This window comes from Phocoena sinus, chromosome 16, assembly GCF_008692025.1.
Source record: "Phocoena sinus isolate mPhoSin1 chromosome 16, mPhoSin1.pri, whole genome shotgun sequence".
Classification (NCBI taxonomy): Eukaryota; Metazoa; Chordata; class Mammalia; order Artiodactyla; family Phocoenidae; genus Phocoena; species Phocoena sinus.
The window spans coordinates 44,825,002-44,842,167 of record NC_045778.1 but is presented as its reverse complement, the minus strand read 5'-3'; the positions used below and the strand labels follow the sequence as shown (position 1 = coordinate 44,842,167).

Below are 17,166 nucleotides of genomic sequence, written 5' to 3'. Positions count from 1 at the left end.
GAGTGCTTCATGCTTAGTGTGTTTGCAATAAGGTTTGCTGTTGAAATGCCCTAAATTAAAGTCTTTTGCTCATTCATGTCCCCTACATTTATTCCAGAATTATGCTGAGTATATGTGAAGTTGGCTATTTTATTTTACATGCTAAAATATAACTCATACATGAATTGTGAGTTTGTTTAAAAAGAGAATTTAATGATTTTCCTCTAGTCTCCTATATTTGTTACAACTGATAAATAATGGTATGGTTTCTGCTCATTCAGTTGTTAATGTTTTCAAAACTTTTTATTATAATCCCCTTCTGATTGAAACACCAAAGTCTTCTCCTTTAGTAGTCAAGAAATGTCCTAGGACCTGAGTAAATATTTAAAAGGCATCTGATACCTATAGTAATACTTCCTCAAAAGTCTGTTTGACGCGGGTCCACACAAACGGCAGGTGTTCCTACAGAGTGTCTGTGACAGGGAGAAATGAGATACTAATTAGTTCATACTTGCACCAGCAGTGATAAATTCTGAAATGCCATCAATTATGTTTATCAAGATGTCCTAAATTATTCACTGATCAGTGCAGAGATACATAGACACAGTTATTTGGAACTTATTAATATTGCTTGAAAATGCTACATTTTCTTAAACTGCTAGTTAAATATACTGGTTAACTTATTGTTTGAGGAAACAGAATATTAGCAGAATGCATTTGTTTCATGTTTCAAAAAATTATTTGGCCAGGATTGCTTTCTAAATAAAGATTATTTATAAAGGACCTATGGTTCCAATTCCAAAGTCAAGATTATAATTCTGCATGTTTTTATTTCAAAACGAAATTCCATATGTTTAATCTCTAATTGAGGGTATAGATATAAATGTTTTTATAGATAGTTGCCATGCCCGCTCCTTCATCTGTATGCGTATGTGAGCGTGTATGTGTGTTCATGTCTGTGTGTGTGTGTGTAGATGGATAAGTAGATATTCTATCATGTGTATACATGTGAGGACCTATTACTTTGGCTGTGAAAATATTGCTTATGGAGTTTTAAAAAATAAAAGTATTCACTTATGATGTAAGAGTAAGTTAAAAATCAAGATAATAAATCATAGCTACTTTATGATTACATCTCTATAAACAACAGCAATAAAGCTATGCAGAAAAAAAAAAAGAATTACATAAAGGTGTTCCTATTAGTTACTTGTGGTTAGAGGACTATGAGTAAGTCTTTAATTTCTTCTCTCAGTTTAAAATATATTTCCATAATAAAAAATCAATTGCACGTTAAATGAAAAGGGTTTTCCTCAGAGCGAATTTATTTCAAAAATAATTTTCTCTTATATCAAGATAGGGGCCTTTTGTAAGTACATATAATTTCCCTTAATTTTTTTTTTTATCTAGTAGTAAAAAAAAAATCATAAATATTGGATCATTGGTACCCCATAGAAAATTTGTATTTTCTTTTATTTTTTAACATCTTTATTATAGTATAATTGCTTTACAATGGTGTGTTAGTTTCTGCTTTACAACAAAATGAATCAGTTATATATATAGAAATGTTCCCATATCTCTTCCCTCTTGCGTCTCCCTTCCACCCACCCTCCCTATCCCACGAAAATTTGTATTTTAAACCAAGGGCATTTAAGAAGACATATGAAAAAGTCTCACTTCAAATACTTTTTTTGTTCATTCTTTTTAAATCATGGATATGACTAAGATTTAACAAAAAAGGAATATAAACAGCTCATTACCAGGTCTAAAAAGTTTTTTCCCCCCAATCAAGCTAACCTTAATTTTAAACTTATTGCTGTGATTAGACGGTTTCTACTTTTAAAACTCTGTACAGATTGGCCAGATGTAGACTCTTCCATTTGTATACTTTACTAACAGAAATTTCAAACTGTATTTTCAAAAAGTGATCTGCATGGTTTTAACTGAGCCTAGTGGGATGAACAGATTTTCTTAAGTAAAAAAATCTCCATCTTTATCAAATTTGTGATCAGTTTGCTCTCTGATTCTTTGATAATACACGGATCTGCTTAACTTAAGTAGATACTAGGAGGAAGACAGGAATTTTTATTAACTATTTGAATTCTCAAAATTACTGTGTGTTTTAAATGTCTAAGAGCACAATCTATTAATATATTCGAGTGTGTTTGAAATGCTACGTTTTAGTGGTTGTTGTTCTTTGGTTTTTACCACTGAATGCTCTTTGGTTCCTCTCTGTCAGTGCCTTTTCACAATGTTTGGATTTGGTTGTATTAAAAATATCTAAGTATTATAAAGGATAAGAGTGGGTATCAGAGAATATGGATTATAATTCTGGTATGCTACTAAATAGCTGTCATCTTGGAGAAATAAACTCTCTGTGCTTAAATTTCATGTTATTTATGAAAACAGAAAATCAACCAGATATTATCATTTTATTCATAATAAAAGAAATATTGTATTTTACTTTACAATATCAACTCATCTATCCTTAAGGAGTTTCAGTAAAAGCAGACTTTCTCTAAGTAATAACCAAGATATTCTGTGGGGAAATGGGGAATTTTACCACATAAAGAACAATGGCCAAAGTCATATTTGAACTATTCTCAATCATGGGGGTTATATTTATCAATTTATTTTATCATTAATTATATTTTTGAAAATTTTGTAAGGACTGCTGCCTATTGCTCATTCATTTGCATTCATTCATTTGACCTTCATTAATAAATTCATTACAGAAAACTTGACACTCTGTAGAATACAATTCTTGATTCCTTGGCTTTCTGTCTAGTCATTTTCTTATGGTCCCCTTTTGTATTAGAAATACTTAGTGTATTTAACCCAGCATTCTAGATACCCTGACCCTCAGATGAGATCATTACCCAAGGGCCTGAGATAATAGCTACTCCAGTCCCCTTATAGTCAGCCCCCCGGCCCCTCAGCAGAGTGTCAAGTTCCTCTGTATAGGTTTTTTTAAAAAGTGTATGTAAAAGTGATAAAGCAACATTTAAATTTAAATCAGCAAACATGCTATATGTTTCATGCCTATTTTGTTTTTTAATACAACACACAAAGCCATTTGCATGTATTAACATTATGGAGGTTTAAAATTAAAATGTAAAATCTCACAGCACTTTAAAAGAAGTCCCTGCTCTCAGTTTATATCATTATCACATAAGTTTCTTGAATTCATTTTTATTTAGATCCTTTCAGATTGTTTCAATATATCATTGACTAGGTTGTCATTGTTACAGTTTTGCAGAGGATTTATCCTAATCACTGTGTTTTTCCTCCGACAGCTCTTTCAAGCATTTGATTGGAGGACTGGATGATGTTTCTAATAAAGCATATGAAGATGCAGAAGCTAAAGCGAAGTAAGTGAAATTTGGGGGGGGTCTTAATTTTGATTTTCAAAAAACAATTCTGAATAGAAATGAGATCAAATCTTTTGTTGGACTTAAAGCTCTACACTCTGACAGGAAGAAAGTAGCTACTTAAGAGTAAAAATAAGCAAGCTATTCAAGGTAATTATTACATAGTATACTTGCTTAGTAAGTACCTCTCTCCTTGAACACAAAACGTTAATTTTGTGAGGAAGATCATCTGGACAAGGGAAAATGGTTAGTTTAAAATCCAGTAAAACAATTGAATGTTAACACATTATTTCTTCCACTGAAAACACTTTCTGAATGAATTGCGGCTGTGTTCACCAGTTGCTTGTGAAATTGTATGAAAAATAATAACGCTGGAAATATTTTCTTGTGAACACACCGTTGCTTTACATTGAACTTTGTCGATGAAAATTAATCAGTGGATCTAAAAAAGAAATGGAAAATTTTATTCAAGTCAAATTTGAGGATTATAACCTGGGAAGAGCAGCTCAGAAAGCTCTGAGAACTGTTCTGCTTATTAGAAGTCAAGGCACAGTTAAACAAGTTATTTGAGACAGAGGGCTGTACATCAAATGATGTATTATTGACATAATCCAGATCTAAGTGTCATATGACCCCTTATGAGTTCAAGCAGGAAAGTTATCATTAAGGAGTTGTCTTATTGACGCTAGGAGAATGTTGCTCTTTTTGGTTCAGCAGGTATTTCTGCCTATGGGGAAGGTTTGGTCGATGCATAATACAGATACACAAGGCACAGTGAGGGGAGAGAGGAGGCCAAAGGGCAGAGTAAAATTTTTGTTTGAATTTTCTTGTCTTGCCATAAAATGAATTTTAGTTCACAACTTCAATGACACTAAGTTATCATAATGATATGAGATAGTACATATGCCATTGTCATTTTTGTATAACAGAGTACATTTTTATCTACTAGAATAATTTACTTTAAAACAAAGCTTTAAATTTTTTTTAAACAAAAAATGTGAAGTAATTTGAGATTGGCTTTTTCTGCAAAATTGTTAGGTTACTTTTTTTTGAAAGTGTAATCTATAATTCTCCTCTTTCTCCCAAGAAAGTAACTTAAGTAAAACCAATTTAGTATTTGATATCATACAGGATATCTGGAGGATTAAATCAACAAATATCAGTAAGTAGATAGTGCAGGGGAAGAATTTGATTGGTTGATCTTGTAGTCACCTGAAAAGCAAAAGGAATAAAATAATTTCTTTTGCCTTGAGAACCTATGAAGATTAAAAATTTGGGCTAGAACTAATTGACTAATTACTATTATTCATTTTGACTGATAAAATTGTATTATTTTCAAAGCTGTATAAAGATATCCACATTTTCTTCTCTATATAGTTTGCTTTTGTTTCCTCTGTTCCTTTGAGGGACATAGACTTACATCCTGTAGTCAAATGCCAGCAATGCCTCTGCTAAGATTCGCTGAGGAAATTACACAAAGCCAGTTTTAACATCAAACTCCACACAGTCCTCAGTATTGCCTGTACTGTGGCTGATTGGTATTAATTTTCTGGTTTTCTACATTACGTTAAAATACATATTAATGCTAAGTTTAGACTTTAGTTTCTGGTAGTTACACTAGTCATCCTGAGATGGTAGAGGGGGGCCATTTAAGGTACCTTATCAGTTTTAAAAGTTATAACACTTTTTTATTATTGGACATTATCCCTAGAGGAACATTTTCTTGCAATATAAAAGCTCATATTTATAATTTATGGCAGCAAAGTTTTTCTTGAGTTTATATATTCAATTAAGGTTACTATGGGTCATTTTATATATATTTATTTATATTTGTATATATACATATACACACACACCACTTTATATAAATGTGTATTTATATATACAATTAGTGCTAATCTTTAAAATTTGTCTAGAATCTACCTGAGCAACTATTTAAATATTTGTAGAGTTACTGGAAAAGTCAAAGATCTTTTAAACTAAAATATTCTTTGATCTATTTCTGTTTCTCTGTTAAACTTTAGACAGATTCTCTAATGAAAGTTTTCGTATAACTCCTATTTACTCTACCCAAAGTCGAGGCCAGTCACTGGCTTAAAATTGATCAGTGGCAGGAAAGCAATTATGAATTAGTTATATCCTTCTCAGTGTACTGTTGGCCTTACAAAGGTTAAACTGTGTGTGTATCTCATGAATTCTGGGCATTTATGGGTTCACTTGCACATGCTTCAACTAAAGGGAGGAAGTAAAACAAATACGCTGAAATTCAGATTCAGACAATTTAGAAGATAGGTGTGGCAACAGTTCTTCACATTGGAAGAGAATCCATCAGTATGAAAAATATGACTCTGAATGAGGACCAGAAGCCTCGAGTTCTGTTCCAGGCTCTGTCATTTCCAACCAAGTGATTTTGGTCATGTCTTAACAGCTGTCTCTCAGTATCATTATCTTATCTATGAAATATTATTTTTGTGATTTAATTAATGGTGATATGTAAAAATACTTGGTAAATTATAAAGGGCTATAAAAGTGGATGGTGTTGTTTGGAGAAGTAATCTTTGGAAATATACCCTAATGCATTTGCTAGATGGTTTGATTTATACACAATTATTGCACATGTATTATGTAATCTAATTTTATCTGGGCAAGGAGTCTTTAATCTTATGTAGGCAAACTAGCCTCAATTTAGTAGAGTGTTGTAAAATTAAACCTAGACTGGAAAATATCAATTTTATAAAAATAGAAACATTTAGTTAAAAGAAAGTTCAATTATGATTAAAGAACAAAACGGGCAATGAAATGATGACCTACATCTAAGTATTGTTATTTGAACTATTAAATTTAATAGATTACAAATTAGCCATTATATTTATACTTGAATATAAATCAACTAGGATAAATTAGTTTGAATTTTTCTATTCGATTAATACTAAATCCAAATGAGTACATAACCCGCATACCTTAATATTGATTATTATTTAGAAAATGGGAATAACTTGATAAAAAAAAAGTCTAGGATCATTGATCTAAATTCCAGAAAGATTGATAATGTAAACTTTATTCCTCAAAATAGCTAAATAAATAAGTAAATATGGAGCAGGTGTTGTGATGCTTTTTACACTGTTAGCATTTTATAGCTTTCTAATAAATAATTAACATCTGAAGATTTCTGAAGTTGAAAGTATCTTTTTAATTAGGTATCCTATTACCCGGAGTAGGTAAACTGTAAACTATTCCCCAGGGAAAACTTTTTAGTTGAACTAACACATTTAAACATCTATTTGTGTTAGCACTCTTTTCTCTGTGTTGGATTTCTTCCCCTTAAGTACATTATGCCTTCACTTTGTATTTAAGGAACTTATAAGGTTTGCCAACATCGCAGGAAATCCAGGAATGGGCTCTAATCTAAATTCCCTGGGTAATTTTGTTAATGCCTCTAAATTTCTATACGGATCGCAAATTCTGTACCATTTAGAATTGAGGTGATGATTTGGCTCCACTGTGTGAGCTTAATTTTTCAAAGTCCCCTTGATTTTGCAAAATCCACTAAAGATAAGATTAATATTTTTTAAAACCCAACTAAAATGATCATATTATTTGTGCATGTGAAGTTATTGTTGGTATTGCCTCATTGACTATGCCTATTTGCGGTGAAAAGAAAAAAAGTAGGACTGACTGTAAAAATCAATTCAGTTGAGACATTTAGAAACTCAGTCATAAGAAACTTATTAGCTATTAGCACAATCAGGCTTCAATGGCAGAAAACAGACGATCCCTTTGAGAGAAACCATACCAAGCATTCAGTTTGGGTGGCTGGTCCAAGAAGACTGACTTGAAAGAAATATCCCAGTGAAATGGTTCTCAAAACTGCTCTGCTGCAGGATATGTGCCCTTAGCTTGTCTCACGAGATATATTTCCTACAAAGAAAACTATTCGTGATGGAAACTTAACCTTTATGACATGTTTAAGCTTCTCTTGATTGCTGCTAATTATCCACTAAGGACTTCTCTTTTTAAAATATGAAGTTATAACCACAAAGACATTAGAAGAGACAACCTTAGATGGAAGGTAAGGCTCATTAAACCTTATTTAGAGCAGAAAGTAGCATATATGATGAAACGTACGTATTATTTTCCTTAGAGACTATGTATTCATTCATTTAATAAATATTTAGAAATTTACTCGTGATGAGTCAGGCATTGTATTTTACAGTGTGCATAGCAAATAGAAAACATATTTTCTCATAGTAAGGATCTTGCAGTTTAGTAGGGAGCCTGATGTGTAATTCCAGGATTATTTTCAATATTTACTTCTAAGAATAAATTATGATACTTAGTATGATAAAGTACTGTTTTGGTAGAGAGACCTATCTCCGTATTTACACCTTGTCTTGTAAAAAAAAAAAAAAAAAAAAACCATCCAGAAAATCAAATAGAAAAATGTAGATGTTCTATTTCATTCTAAGTATTTCTGATATATGAATACAGAGTACTTCTTAAATGAAATATTTTCAAGTTATAGTATCATTTCATTCTTATTGTTGAATATAGTACTCAGCAGTTATAAGCAAAACATCTCTTTTTCTGAATAAAAAACCTATATATATTAGCAAGTTAAGTTGAAATATACTATATTTATATTTATTATAATCATAGGAATTTTTAATATAAAGGTGGCTATCCAATAAGGTGATTTACATATACCACAGCTATATTCCAAGATTAAGGTCATATAGAGCGGAAAAACAAAACAACAAATTAAAGTCAGTGTTTTATTTATAATGATGTTTATTTTTAATTAAAACGTTTTATATTTTCACTTTAATAGAAATAGTACAGTGATATAGATTAAAAAAATAAAAATCACAGTCTAAACAAATCAAGTACAACTGCTATTAACTATCTTTGTGTTTTAAAATTATACTTATAGTCATTTACAACTTTATATCCTGCTTTTTTCAGTTTAGCACCCATCATATTATAAACACTTATGATACAATTATATAGACTTCTTAAACATCATTTTGGTGAGGACCTGATAACACAATGAATGGAGCCTAGTATTTCAGACTGATTCAATTTGTACCCTTGTTGATTCAATTTACTGTGCTTTTGAAAGTAATTCCTGATCACTTCTTCAAATAAAAAAACACCAAACAACAAAAAAAACCCTCTAAATTGTTCCCATCAAGCAGCATTTTTCAAATTATTTTATGTCATGACACTCGTAGAAAATGGGTATAGAATATGGTACCAATTGGCTCAGCTGCCCTAGATTCTATCCTGCTGCTCTGAAGGCTGAAGGGATTCACATCTAAGCCCTTCAGTTGAGAAGCTCTAACCGCTATATGAATATAGATTCATCAATGCATTTATTTATGATCTAAGTTGATGATTCTCATATTGTTTTCCATTAGGAGCTCTTTCTTATGGCAAAATCTCTGTAAATCTCTGAGTGTGGTCATGTTTTTTAATCTACATTACTTGGTAGATAGGTAGGTAGGTAGGTTGATAGATAGATAGATAGATAGATAGATAGATAGATTTAAAGACTTCCTGCAATGATCTGGCAGCCCATGATGTAACAGCATCATTCATGTTCATTCAGTTTGTCATATACATTCATATATTTAACAAATATTTTCTGTGTGCCTACAAAATGCTGCATATAAAGCAATGAATAAAATAGATATGCTCCTTGCCTTCATGGTACCTGTGGTCCAGTGGAGGAGAGAGAGGTACATTAATTATTCTGTGAAGATTTCCCTGAGGAAGTAACATTTTAACTATATTTGAGCTGAATTTTGGAGAATTAGCTGGTACTGACTGGGAAAGAATTAGATAGTATTAGTTGGGTAAGGAAGTGTAGATAGCATTCTAGACAGACAAACAAAAGTACATGTACAAAGCCCCCAAGATAGGAGACAACATTACATATTCAAGGAACCAAGGTACCAATATGGCTGGGACTTAGAATATACAAGATGGAGATCAGATGTTAAGGATTTAAAGAAAGCACTTCAGGCTTGTAAGCTAGCAAATGAGATGAGTTGGTTTATAATTAAACACTCTTTCCTCTGATTGGAGGAGTGAAAAAGTGAAAGCAAGGAGAACAACCAGAATATTTTCCTGGTAAAAGCTGATGGTAGACACAGGACTAGAACAAGAGCAGTGTGAGTAGAGAAAAGCATTTGAGAGCTAGTTAGGTGGCAAAGCCAATAGGTCTCCTTAAGGAAATAGATATTGGTGATGAAGGGGAGAAAGGTCAAGGATGATGCGAGGATGTTTGGTCTGGAAATCAGCGGCAGGCAGTAGCATTCACGAAGACAGAGAGGGATGGTTGCCAGATTTGGAGAGTGGAATAATCATGACTTGATTTTTGCTCAGGTTAAATATGAGGTGATTTTGAGACATGGTTAGGCAGGTCTGGAACTCAGAGAAGAGGTTGGTATTTATGTGAGAATAATGAGAATTTAGATGGTAAGTGGTAATTAAAGATGTGGATGAGAGAGAAAGCAGTGTATGAAAGGAGTATGGCACTGAGGATTGATTCTTGAGGAAATTTATCATGTAAAAATCAGGGAAAAGGAAAGGATTTCACACAAAAACATCCACAGCCAAAGACTGAAAACGAGAGAAGAGAGGTGGAAGGAAAACCAGATGGCATCACAGAAGACAAAAACAGAGTGTGTTTCAAGAATGGAGGAGGAGACAGTGATATCGTATGTTGCTGAGAGTTCTAGTGTGTTAATTAACAAGTGACAATTGAATTTATCAAACCGCTGGTTCATTTTCATCTTAGGATGGAGTGGTACGGATCAAGTCCCCTAAATGTATTGAAAATGAATCTGATTTGAAGAAGTAAGAGTCAATAAACTTATACAGAATTAGAAGATATTTCAAGGAAAATAGCCAGCAATGTGTAGTGGATGATTATGGATCATCAATATTGAGAGAGAGATGAACATGTTAAATCCAGTAAAGAAGGAGAGTATAAGATTGAGAGAGTTTAAGCAAGAGGGTCTCAGGTCCTTTTAAGTTTCATAGACAAAAGCAGAACTTCAAAGGAGAAGTGAGACCATATCCCTGGGTAAAGCTTATACCACTTTGTGAAGTTATATTTTTTTAATTTTTTAAATTAATTTTTATTGGAATATAGTTGATTTACAATATTGTGTTAGTTTCTGCTGTACAGCAGAGTGAATCAGTTATACATATACATATATCCGCTCTTTTATAGACTCTTTTCCTATATAGGTCATTATAGAGTATTGAGTAGCATTTGCTGTGCTATGCAGTAGGTTCTTATTAGTTATCTATTTTATACATAGTAGTGTGTATATGTCAGTCCCAATCTCCCAATTTATCCCTCCCTCCCTTTCCCCCTCGGTAACCATAAGTTTGTTTTCTACATCTGAGATGCTATTCCTTTTTTGTAAATAGGTTCATTTGTTCCATTTTTTGAGATTCCACATATAAGCGGTATCATATGACATTTGTCTTTCTCTGTCTGACTTACTTCACTCAGTATGGCAATCTCTAGGTCCATCCATGTTGCTGCAAATGGCATTATTTCATTCTTTTTTATAGCTGAGTAATATTCCATTGTATATACGTACCACATCTTCCTTTTCCATTCTGCCAGGACATGGAAGCAACCTAAATGTCCATGGAAGTGATTTCTTAGTTAAGAAGGTTTTCACTTTTCTGTCTCACATTATGTAGTATTTCTTTAGGTTTAAATATTGTCCTCTCTCTAAAGAAATGTAAAACTTAAAAATTCTCCTAAGAGGAATTAAACATTTTTTCCTAACATCATAGCATAAATTTGTGTATAAGTTCCTTCTCCAGAGATAACATGAGCCTTCCCCTGAGCACAGAGAGGAAAAAGCAGCACTGAACAAGGAGGCACTAATAGGCAAACCCCCCTCAGAATCACCATTTTTGGCCTGGCCTACTCCCCTCACCATGTACCTCAGTGCAAAATGTTCACTTATTCTCCACCTCGACCCTGAAAAGGGACTCTCATCGTAGATGCACATAATACAAAAAGAAAAGTTGAAAGTAAACAAGAAAGATGAAACTATGGTAAAAAGCCAGAAGTAAGGCTAAGTCTACAAAGCAGGACCTGTAGCATCATCACCCAGGAAAAGAGTGATGCACAAAACATTTAGATGCACCAGGGTTGACTCTGGCTTATTGCTGCTGAACCAGCGAAGTACCGGTCACTTCTCCCGACTCTAGAACTATAAAGAATATTGCCTGCATATGGACCACTCTTTTGGCCCTTTTGATGTAGTCCAAATAAATAGTTTATTACTATTTCTATAATTAGTCCTCACTGATTTTAAGCCCCCCTCTGTTTACAAGGCTATTTGCAAAGGAATATTTTAGTCTGATATTTTCAGGATTACTTTTGGTGCCAGCTTTGTTGTTTGACACAATGTGACAGCATTGATGTTCTCTCGCTACATTTGATTGCCAGAGATAACCCTTTAGTTGCTCACTCTGCTTGCCATGGGGCAGGCGGCTGCTCTGTGCTCTTTGACTTGCAGAGGGAACTACCGATGTTGCTCCGACCTTTGAAAATTCACTCATCAAATGCACCTCAAAATACATGAGGCTATGCAAATCAGAAAAGGGATGTATCGTTTGGTAACATCTTCCCAAATGCCCCAGGGTCGTCTAGCATCTAACTAACATGAGATTTTAAATGCACAATCAAATGCACATGGGGTTGCTCTTTTGAACACCCTGACTTTGAAATTTTGGCCTTTCTTATTAGTGTTTTTCTGCCAAGCATTTTAGAGTAAAGATCTTAGTATTCCCACAATCTTATCAACAACTTACTTCAACCAACTTGGTCTTGATCTAAGCAATTCTCAGGGAAATGAGCCTGGAAAATTGTTTTTCCCCCTATGGAAAGAATTCAAGTGAGTAATATCCTGTTTCAAACTGGGAACTATATGCCAATTAAATGGAAAGAACACTAAGAATGGTATGAAATAGCCCTCAAACCAGAATTAGAACTTGCTGATCACTTCTCAGGTTGAACAGTCAGAAGACAATCCCATTCTCTGGGCAATAAAAATTGTTGTCCATTTTATGGCAGGGCAAAGTATAGGAGACTTGAAAAACTTGCAGCAGTTGGCCCTGAACTAATAAGTTGGCTTTCAGCTGTGCAAGAGCTGTTTGCTTTTCAAATTCTAGTACATGTAATCAGGCTGGGAAGAAGTATAGAAGAGTTTCTAAGGCCACCAATGCTAGCAGATTAAGACTTTAGTGTGACTTGTGACTACAGAGAGCATCAAAGTAAATTTTTTCTTTCAAGGGCAGTGAGACTGATTTTTTTTTAAAAAAATGATCTTCAGGATAAAACTACTCTTGGGTAGAAGTATTTTTATTTGTTTCATTAAAAATTGTAAAACTCTCAAAGGCCATTTGCTAATTACTTCTCCATTGCACTTATCTTTAAGACTCCCTAGGTAGCAAGACTTTATAAAGGTGGATCTCAGTATGTCCTTTCATGCAACCTTTTCTAATTGACAGAGCAAAGGACTAAAGATAATTGAAAATCTAGTGCTGCTGACTTGCTTGGTGGATGCAGACAAGCCATTTGATTATTGACTCTGTCTTCTTCTGAAAAGGAAGGATGATTCTTTTCCACTGTTGTCATATTAGATAGCAACAACTGGAAATTACTTTTAAAACATCAAGAGCTCTTTAAATCCTAAGGATATTCAAGTCCTGTGTGGCGATAAGGTCAGCTTTTCCAGAGCCCCAAACTTCCATAGAAAAGAGAGCAGTCCAGTACATGTCTTTTTGTTGTTTTGTTATGTTCTAGAGCCTGTTGTGATATCGTACCTTTAAAAAGCAAAAAGAATAGTATCTATTAGTATTATTAGTAATAGATCCCTTGTGTTCTCAGTAATTTCAATCAAAAAATAATAATATGTGGCTAAAATACCTTTTCTTCTTCAGTGAAGGGAGTCTCTCTCACAGGAGTGAAGATAGCATATAGCATAATGCTAATCCTGCTTTACATTCAAGATTGGGCCATTCTAGAGAGAAAACCTATGAACCTAGTGAGAGCAAGGCTGATGCTCAGTGCTGAAGGAGGTCCTTCTGGCAAAGTCATGCTCACATAGCAAGAGGAATATTTGCTTGGAGTTGGGAGACCTGGGCCTTAGTCAGAGCAATGACATCAATTTCTCCATGTGACCTTAAGCATAAGGTCTGGAGCCTACCACCTCTGGACCTGTTTTCTAATCTGTAAAAATGATCATTTTGAAATCCTTTCTAGTTCAAATGCTTAGAATGTGGAAGTTAACAAGCCATTCTTTTAGAAACATAACTCTTATATAAACAATATTTTCACCTTTGCTGTTTTCTAAATTGATAATGAAGGCATCTTTGTGACTGTCAATAGAAAACACCCTTAAGGATCCTGGAATACTTTGTGGATCTATATTTTAATAAAAGTCACTAAGTTATATTTCTTTCCTCTCAGAATCTGAAAGTATTATTGTTAGTGCGTACTTTATTCAAAATACTTAAAAATCATGCAGTTTTGCTTGAAGTATGTTTTGATAACTCTTAGTAGTTCAATAAATTAGCCTTTAGAAACAGAGCAGTTTCCATTTTCATCATTATACATACAATTTTCTCTTGCCAATGTGACATTTAGATATGATAATAAACCATGCTATCTTTCAACAAAATGCCATTAGAAAATTATAGAGTGCCTTTGAAACTGGAAATGTTATACCAACATTTTCCCCCATGAATCCTTTTAGAAAGAAATAATTTTTAAATAATGAATTAAAATGGCAGCATAAATCATTTTGATACAATGAACATAATACACCATGTTAATTTATGTCTTTAAATTGTTATTTGAGAAAGATGAGGTATCATAAAAGTCAAGCATGGCTGTTGCTCACAGACATTTGTGTGTATCACACCAGTTTCCTCCAATGCGTGAACTGCGAACACTAGTCAACTTTATAAACTGTATTAATGACTTCAGGAAACCAGCCTATTACTCTAATATTCAGAAACGGTTCAAACGTTTTAGACAACCTAGGTAAGTTACTGATTGAGCGTATTGAATAGTAATGATCCTAATATCCTCACAAGGGGGATAAAGCAGCTTCCCTAAAATGATTAAGATCTCTTTCCGTTTAAGGACTTAGTAGGTATGACTCATAGGGTAATTCCCCATCAGTTTTTCTAAGTTTTTTGTTAAAATGGCTCTGCTTTATTTTTTTAAGCACAGTGTGCTTATTATGCTAGTAAAACTTGCTTGTCAAAATATAACAATTTAGTAAAACATACATTTTACTGAAAATGACTTTGTTCTTCCAAATCAAGGTCCCTTGCTCACCATGCTGGTAAGGAGATTAATTTTGGACACTCCTCTGGATGGGGCTCATGGTTTTTCCTCTTAAGCCTCTTAACTTTATTATATTACACGTACAATTAAATTAATGATGAAGAGTATGCTTTAGTCTGCATAACAATTCTTCATTTCAAATGGGATGCAAAATGTTGCCTTGAGATATAAGAGACCATTGAAGAGATGATACCTTTATAACAGACCAAATGACCAATGGTGTTTTTTTGAGTGATGACATGTACTAGGACCATATATGAGCAAAACCCTGAAGGTCTCCTAATCCCATTATTTAGAGGTTTTTATTATGTAGACAGATTTCATTATGTTGGCACAATCGATTAAATAATTGGCCCCTGTGATTGAAGACAACCTTCAATTCCTTACCCCTGTCCACAGGTTGGGGGTGGAGCTGAAAGTTCCAACCCTCTGACCATGCCTTGCTCTCTCTGGTGCCCAGCCCCCATCCTGAAACTATCTAGGGACCCCAGCCACCAGTCATCTCATTAGCGTGCCAAAGAGGCATTTATCACTTCAGGGATTACAAGGGTTTTAGGAGCTCTGTGCCAGGAACAGGGACAAAGACCAAATATTTATTTCCCATTAGATTACACCAGTAGATGCCAGTACCATACACCCACCACTCAAGTCATGACAATCAAAAATGTCAGTAGACGTTGACAGATATTTTCTAGGGGAATTGGGGTGTGGAGGGAGGACAAGATCTCCCCTGGTTGAGAACCATTGGTATAAAGAGAAGACAAATAAATACAAAATTGTGGAGGAGAGGGGACACTAAAGTTTTATTAGTATCAGAGTACAGAATTTAATCTGATGTTGAAAATGAGCGTTACTTTCCTGTACTTTCACTTCTAGGAGAAAAGTTTAGATGTGATAAAAGTGTCACAGTTGGCATCAGACAAGACTGAGTTCCAGAAGCACAGTGTCGACCAAAATTTAATTCAGTTGCTAGGATACAAATTATACAAAATAATTTATCCACGTTCAATTAAGATTTCTATATTTCTCCCTAATACTCAAGATTTTAAAAAATTCTTCTCCTTCAAAGAAGCAGAATTTTAAGTGTAATGGGACAATGAATTCATTGGGAGAATCTGGCTCACCAGGATACTAAAACTTTGTTGTTGTTTTGAGATGGTGGAGTTAGTAAATTTGCCAAAGCTGGGAAAATACACAGTCTCAGTTTGTTCCACACATCGTTGACTGACATTTTTCACATTAGATGCTGAGTCACTATAATAGTCTCAAATGTAATTACTTTGTGTATAATACAATGAATTTTCTTTCTATTCATATAACCCCTTGGGTTGTACTGGTAAAACATGGCATTGTATTAAGACAGAAAACACAAAAACAGATTTTAGGTGAAACTAGCGTCTATAATAGAGGACTGATATTACATTGGTAATAAAATACAAGTGTATATTGTGACATTGAATGCACTACAAAAGAGAACAATGTGCTACAGGCAAAAATGAAGTGCATGAGAGGACTAGAAGTCACAGATGTGACAGTCCCTCCAAATAGTAGCATTCTTACATTACAAGTTCTGTCAACATGGTTGCATTAACTTATAGAAATAAAGGGCACGGGCATTCTTTAAATTCCACCTTTGTGGTAATCACAAACAATGGATTCTGCCAACACAATGCTGTATTGTCATCCTGCTGCCTATTGACATGCTTACTATTCCCCATGTGCTTTCAAGAGCCCGACCCTGGTCAATTTGACTCCCTGCTGATTAACTGAAAGAGCCAGAAATAATTAGAGAGACATAGCCATGTCAATTGATGAGATGTTGGCATCTGTACAACCTCAACATTTGAAATGCAGAACATGTTGAAATTTCTGTGCAAGAAAGTTAGCAAGAATTGGGGGAGTACATAGGATCTGGGATTATTAAAAAGACTCCAAGGAGAATAATAATTTAAGATAGGGCTTCCCTGGTGGCGCAGTGGTTGGGAGTCCGCCTGCCGATGCAGGGGACATGGGTTCGTGCCCCGGTCCGGGAAGATCCCACATGCCGCGGAGTGGCTAGGCCCGTGAGCCATGGCCGCTGAGCCTGCGTGTCCAGAGCCTGTGCCTCCGCAAGGGGAGAGGCCACAACAGTGAGAGGCCCACATAAAAAAAAAAAAAAAAAAAAAAAAAAAAGTAGACTCCTGGGATTATTATAAAAGAATAAACCTTTAGAGTGTTGTTCAAACTGTGGGTTACAAACCACTAGGGATCGTAAAGTTCATGTAGTGTATCATGACCCAACATTTTTATTATTTCAGGTGCATCATACATAGTAGTATTGATTTGTTAGTTTTTTCCCGTGTGTGTTTGTGTGTGTGTATGTATGTGTGTGTGTGTGTGTGTGTGTGTGTGTGTAAAGGATGGCTATGATGAAAACTGTATCTG

The 17,166-nt window shown here is 34.2% G+C and overlaps 1 protein-coding gene across 3 annotated transcripts in view; it reads left to right on the top strand.

Moving 5' to 3' along the window:
* PRKG1 (protein kinase cGMP-dependent 1) overlaps positions 1–17,166 on the top strand; it is a 1,343,672-nt gene that overhangs the window by 1,228,993 nt on the left and 97,513 nt on the right. For all 3 annotated transcript variants that reach the window (XM_032607772.1, XM_032607771.1, XM_032607770.1), the window contains exon 9: positions 3,273–3,347. In XM_032607772.1, coding sequence (XP_032463663.1) covers positions 3,273–3,347 — 75 coding nt within the window. The remainder of the gene's footprint in view (positions 1–3,272; positions 3,348–17,166) is intronic.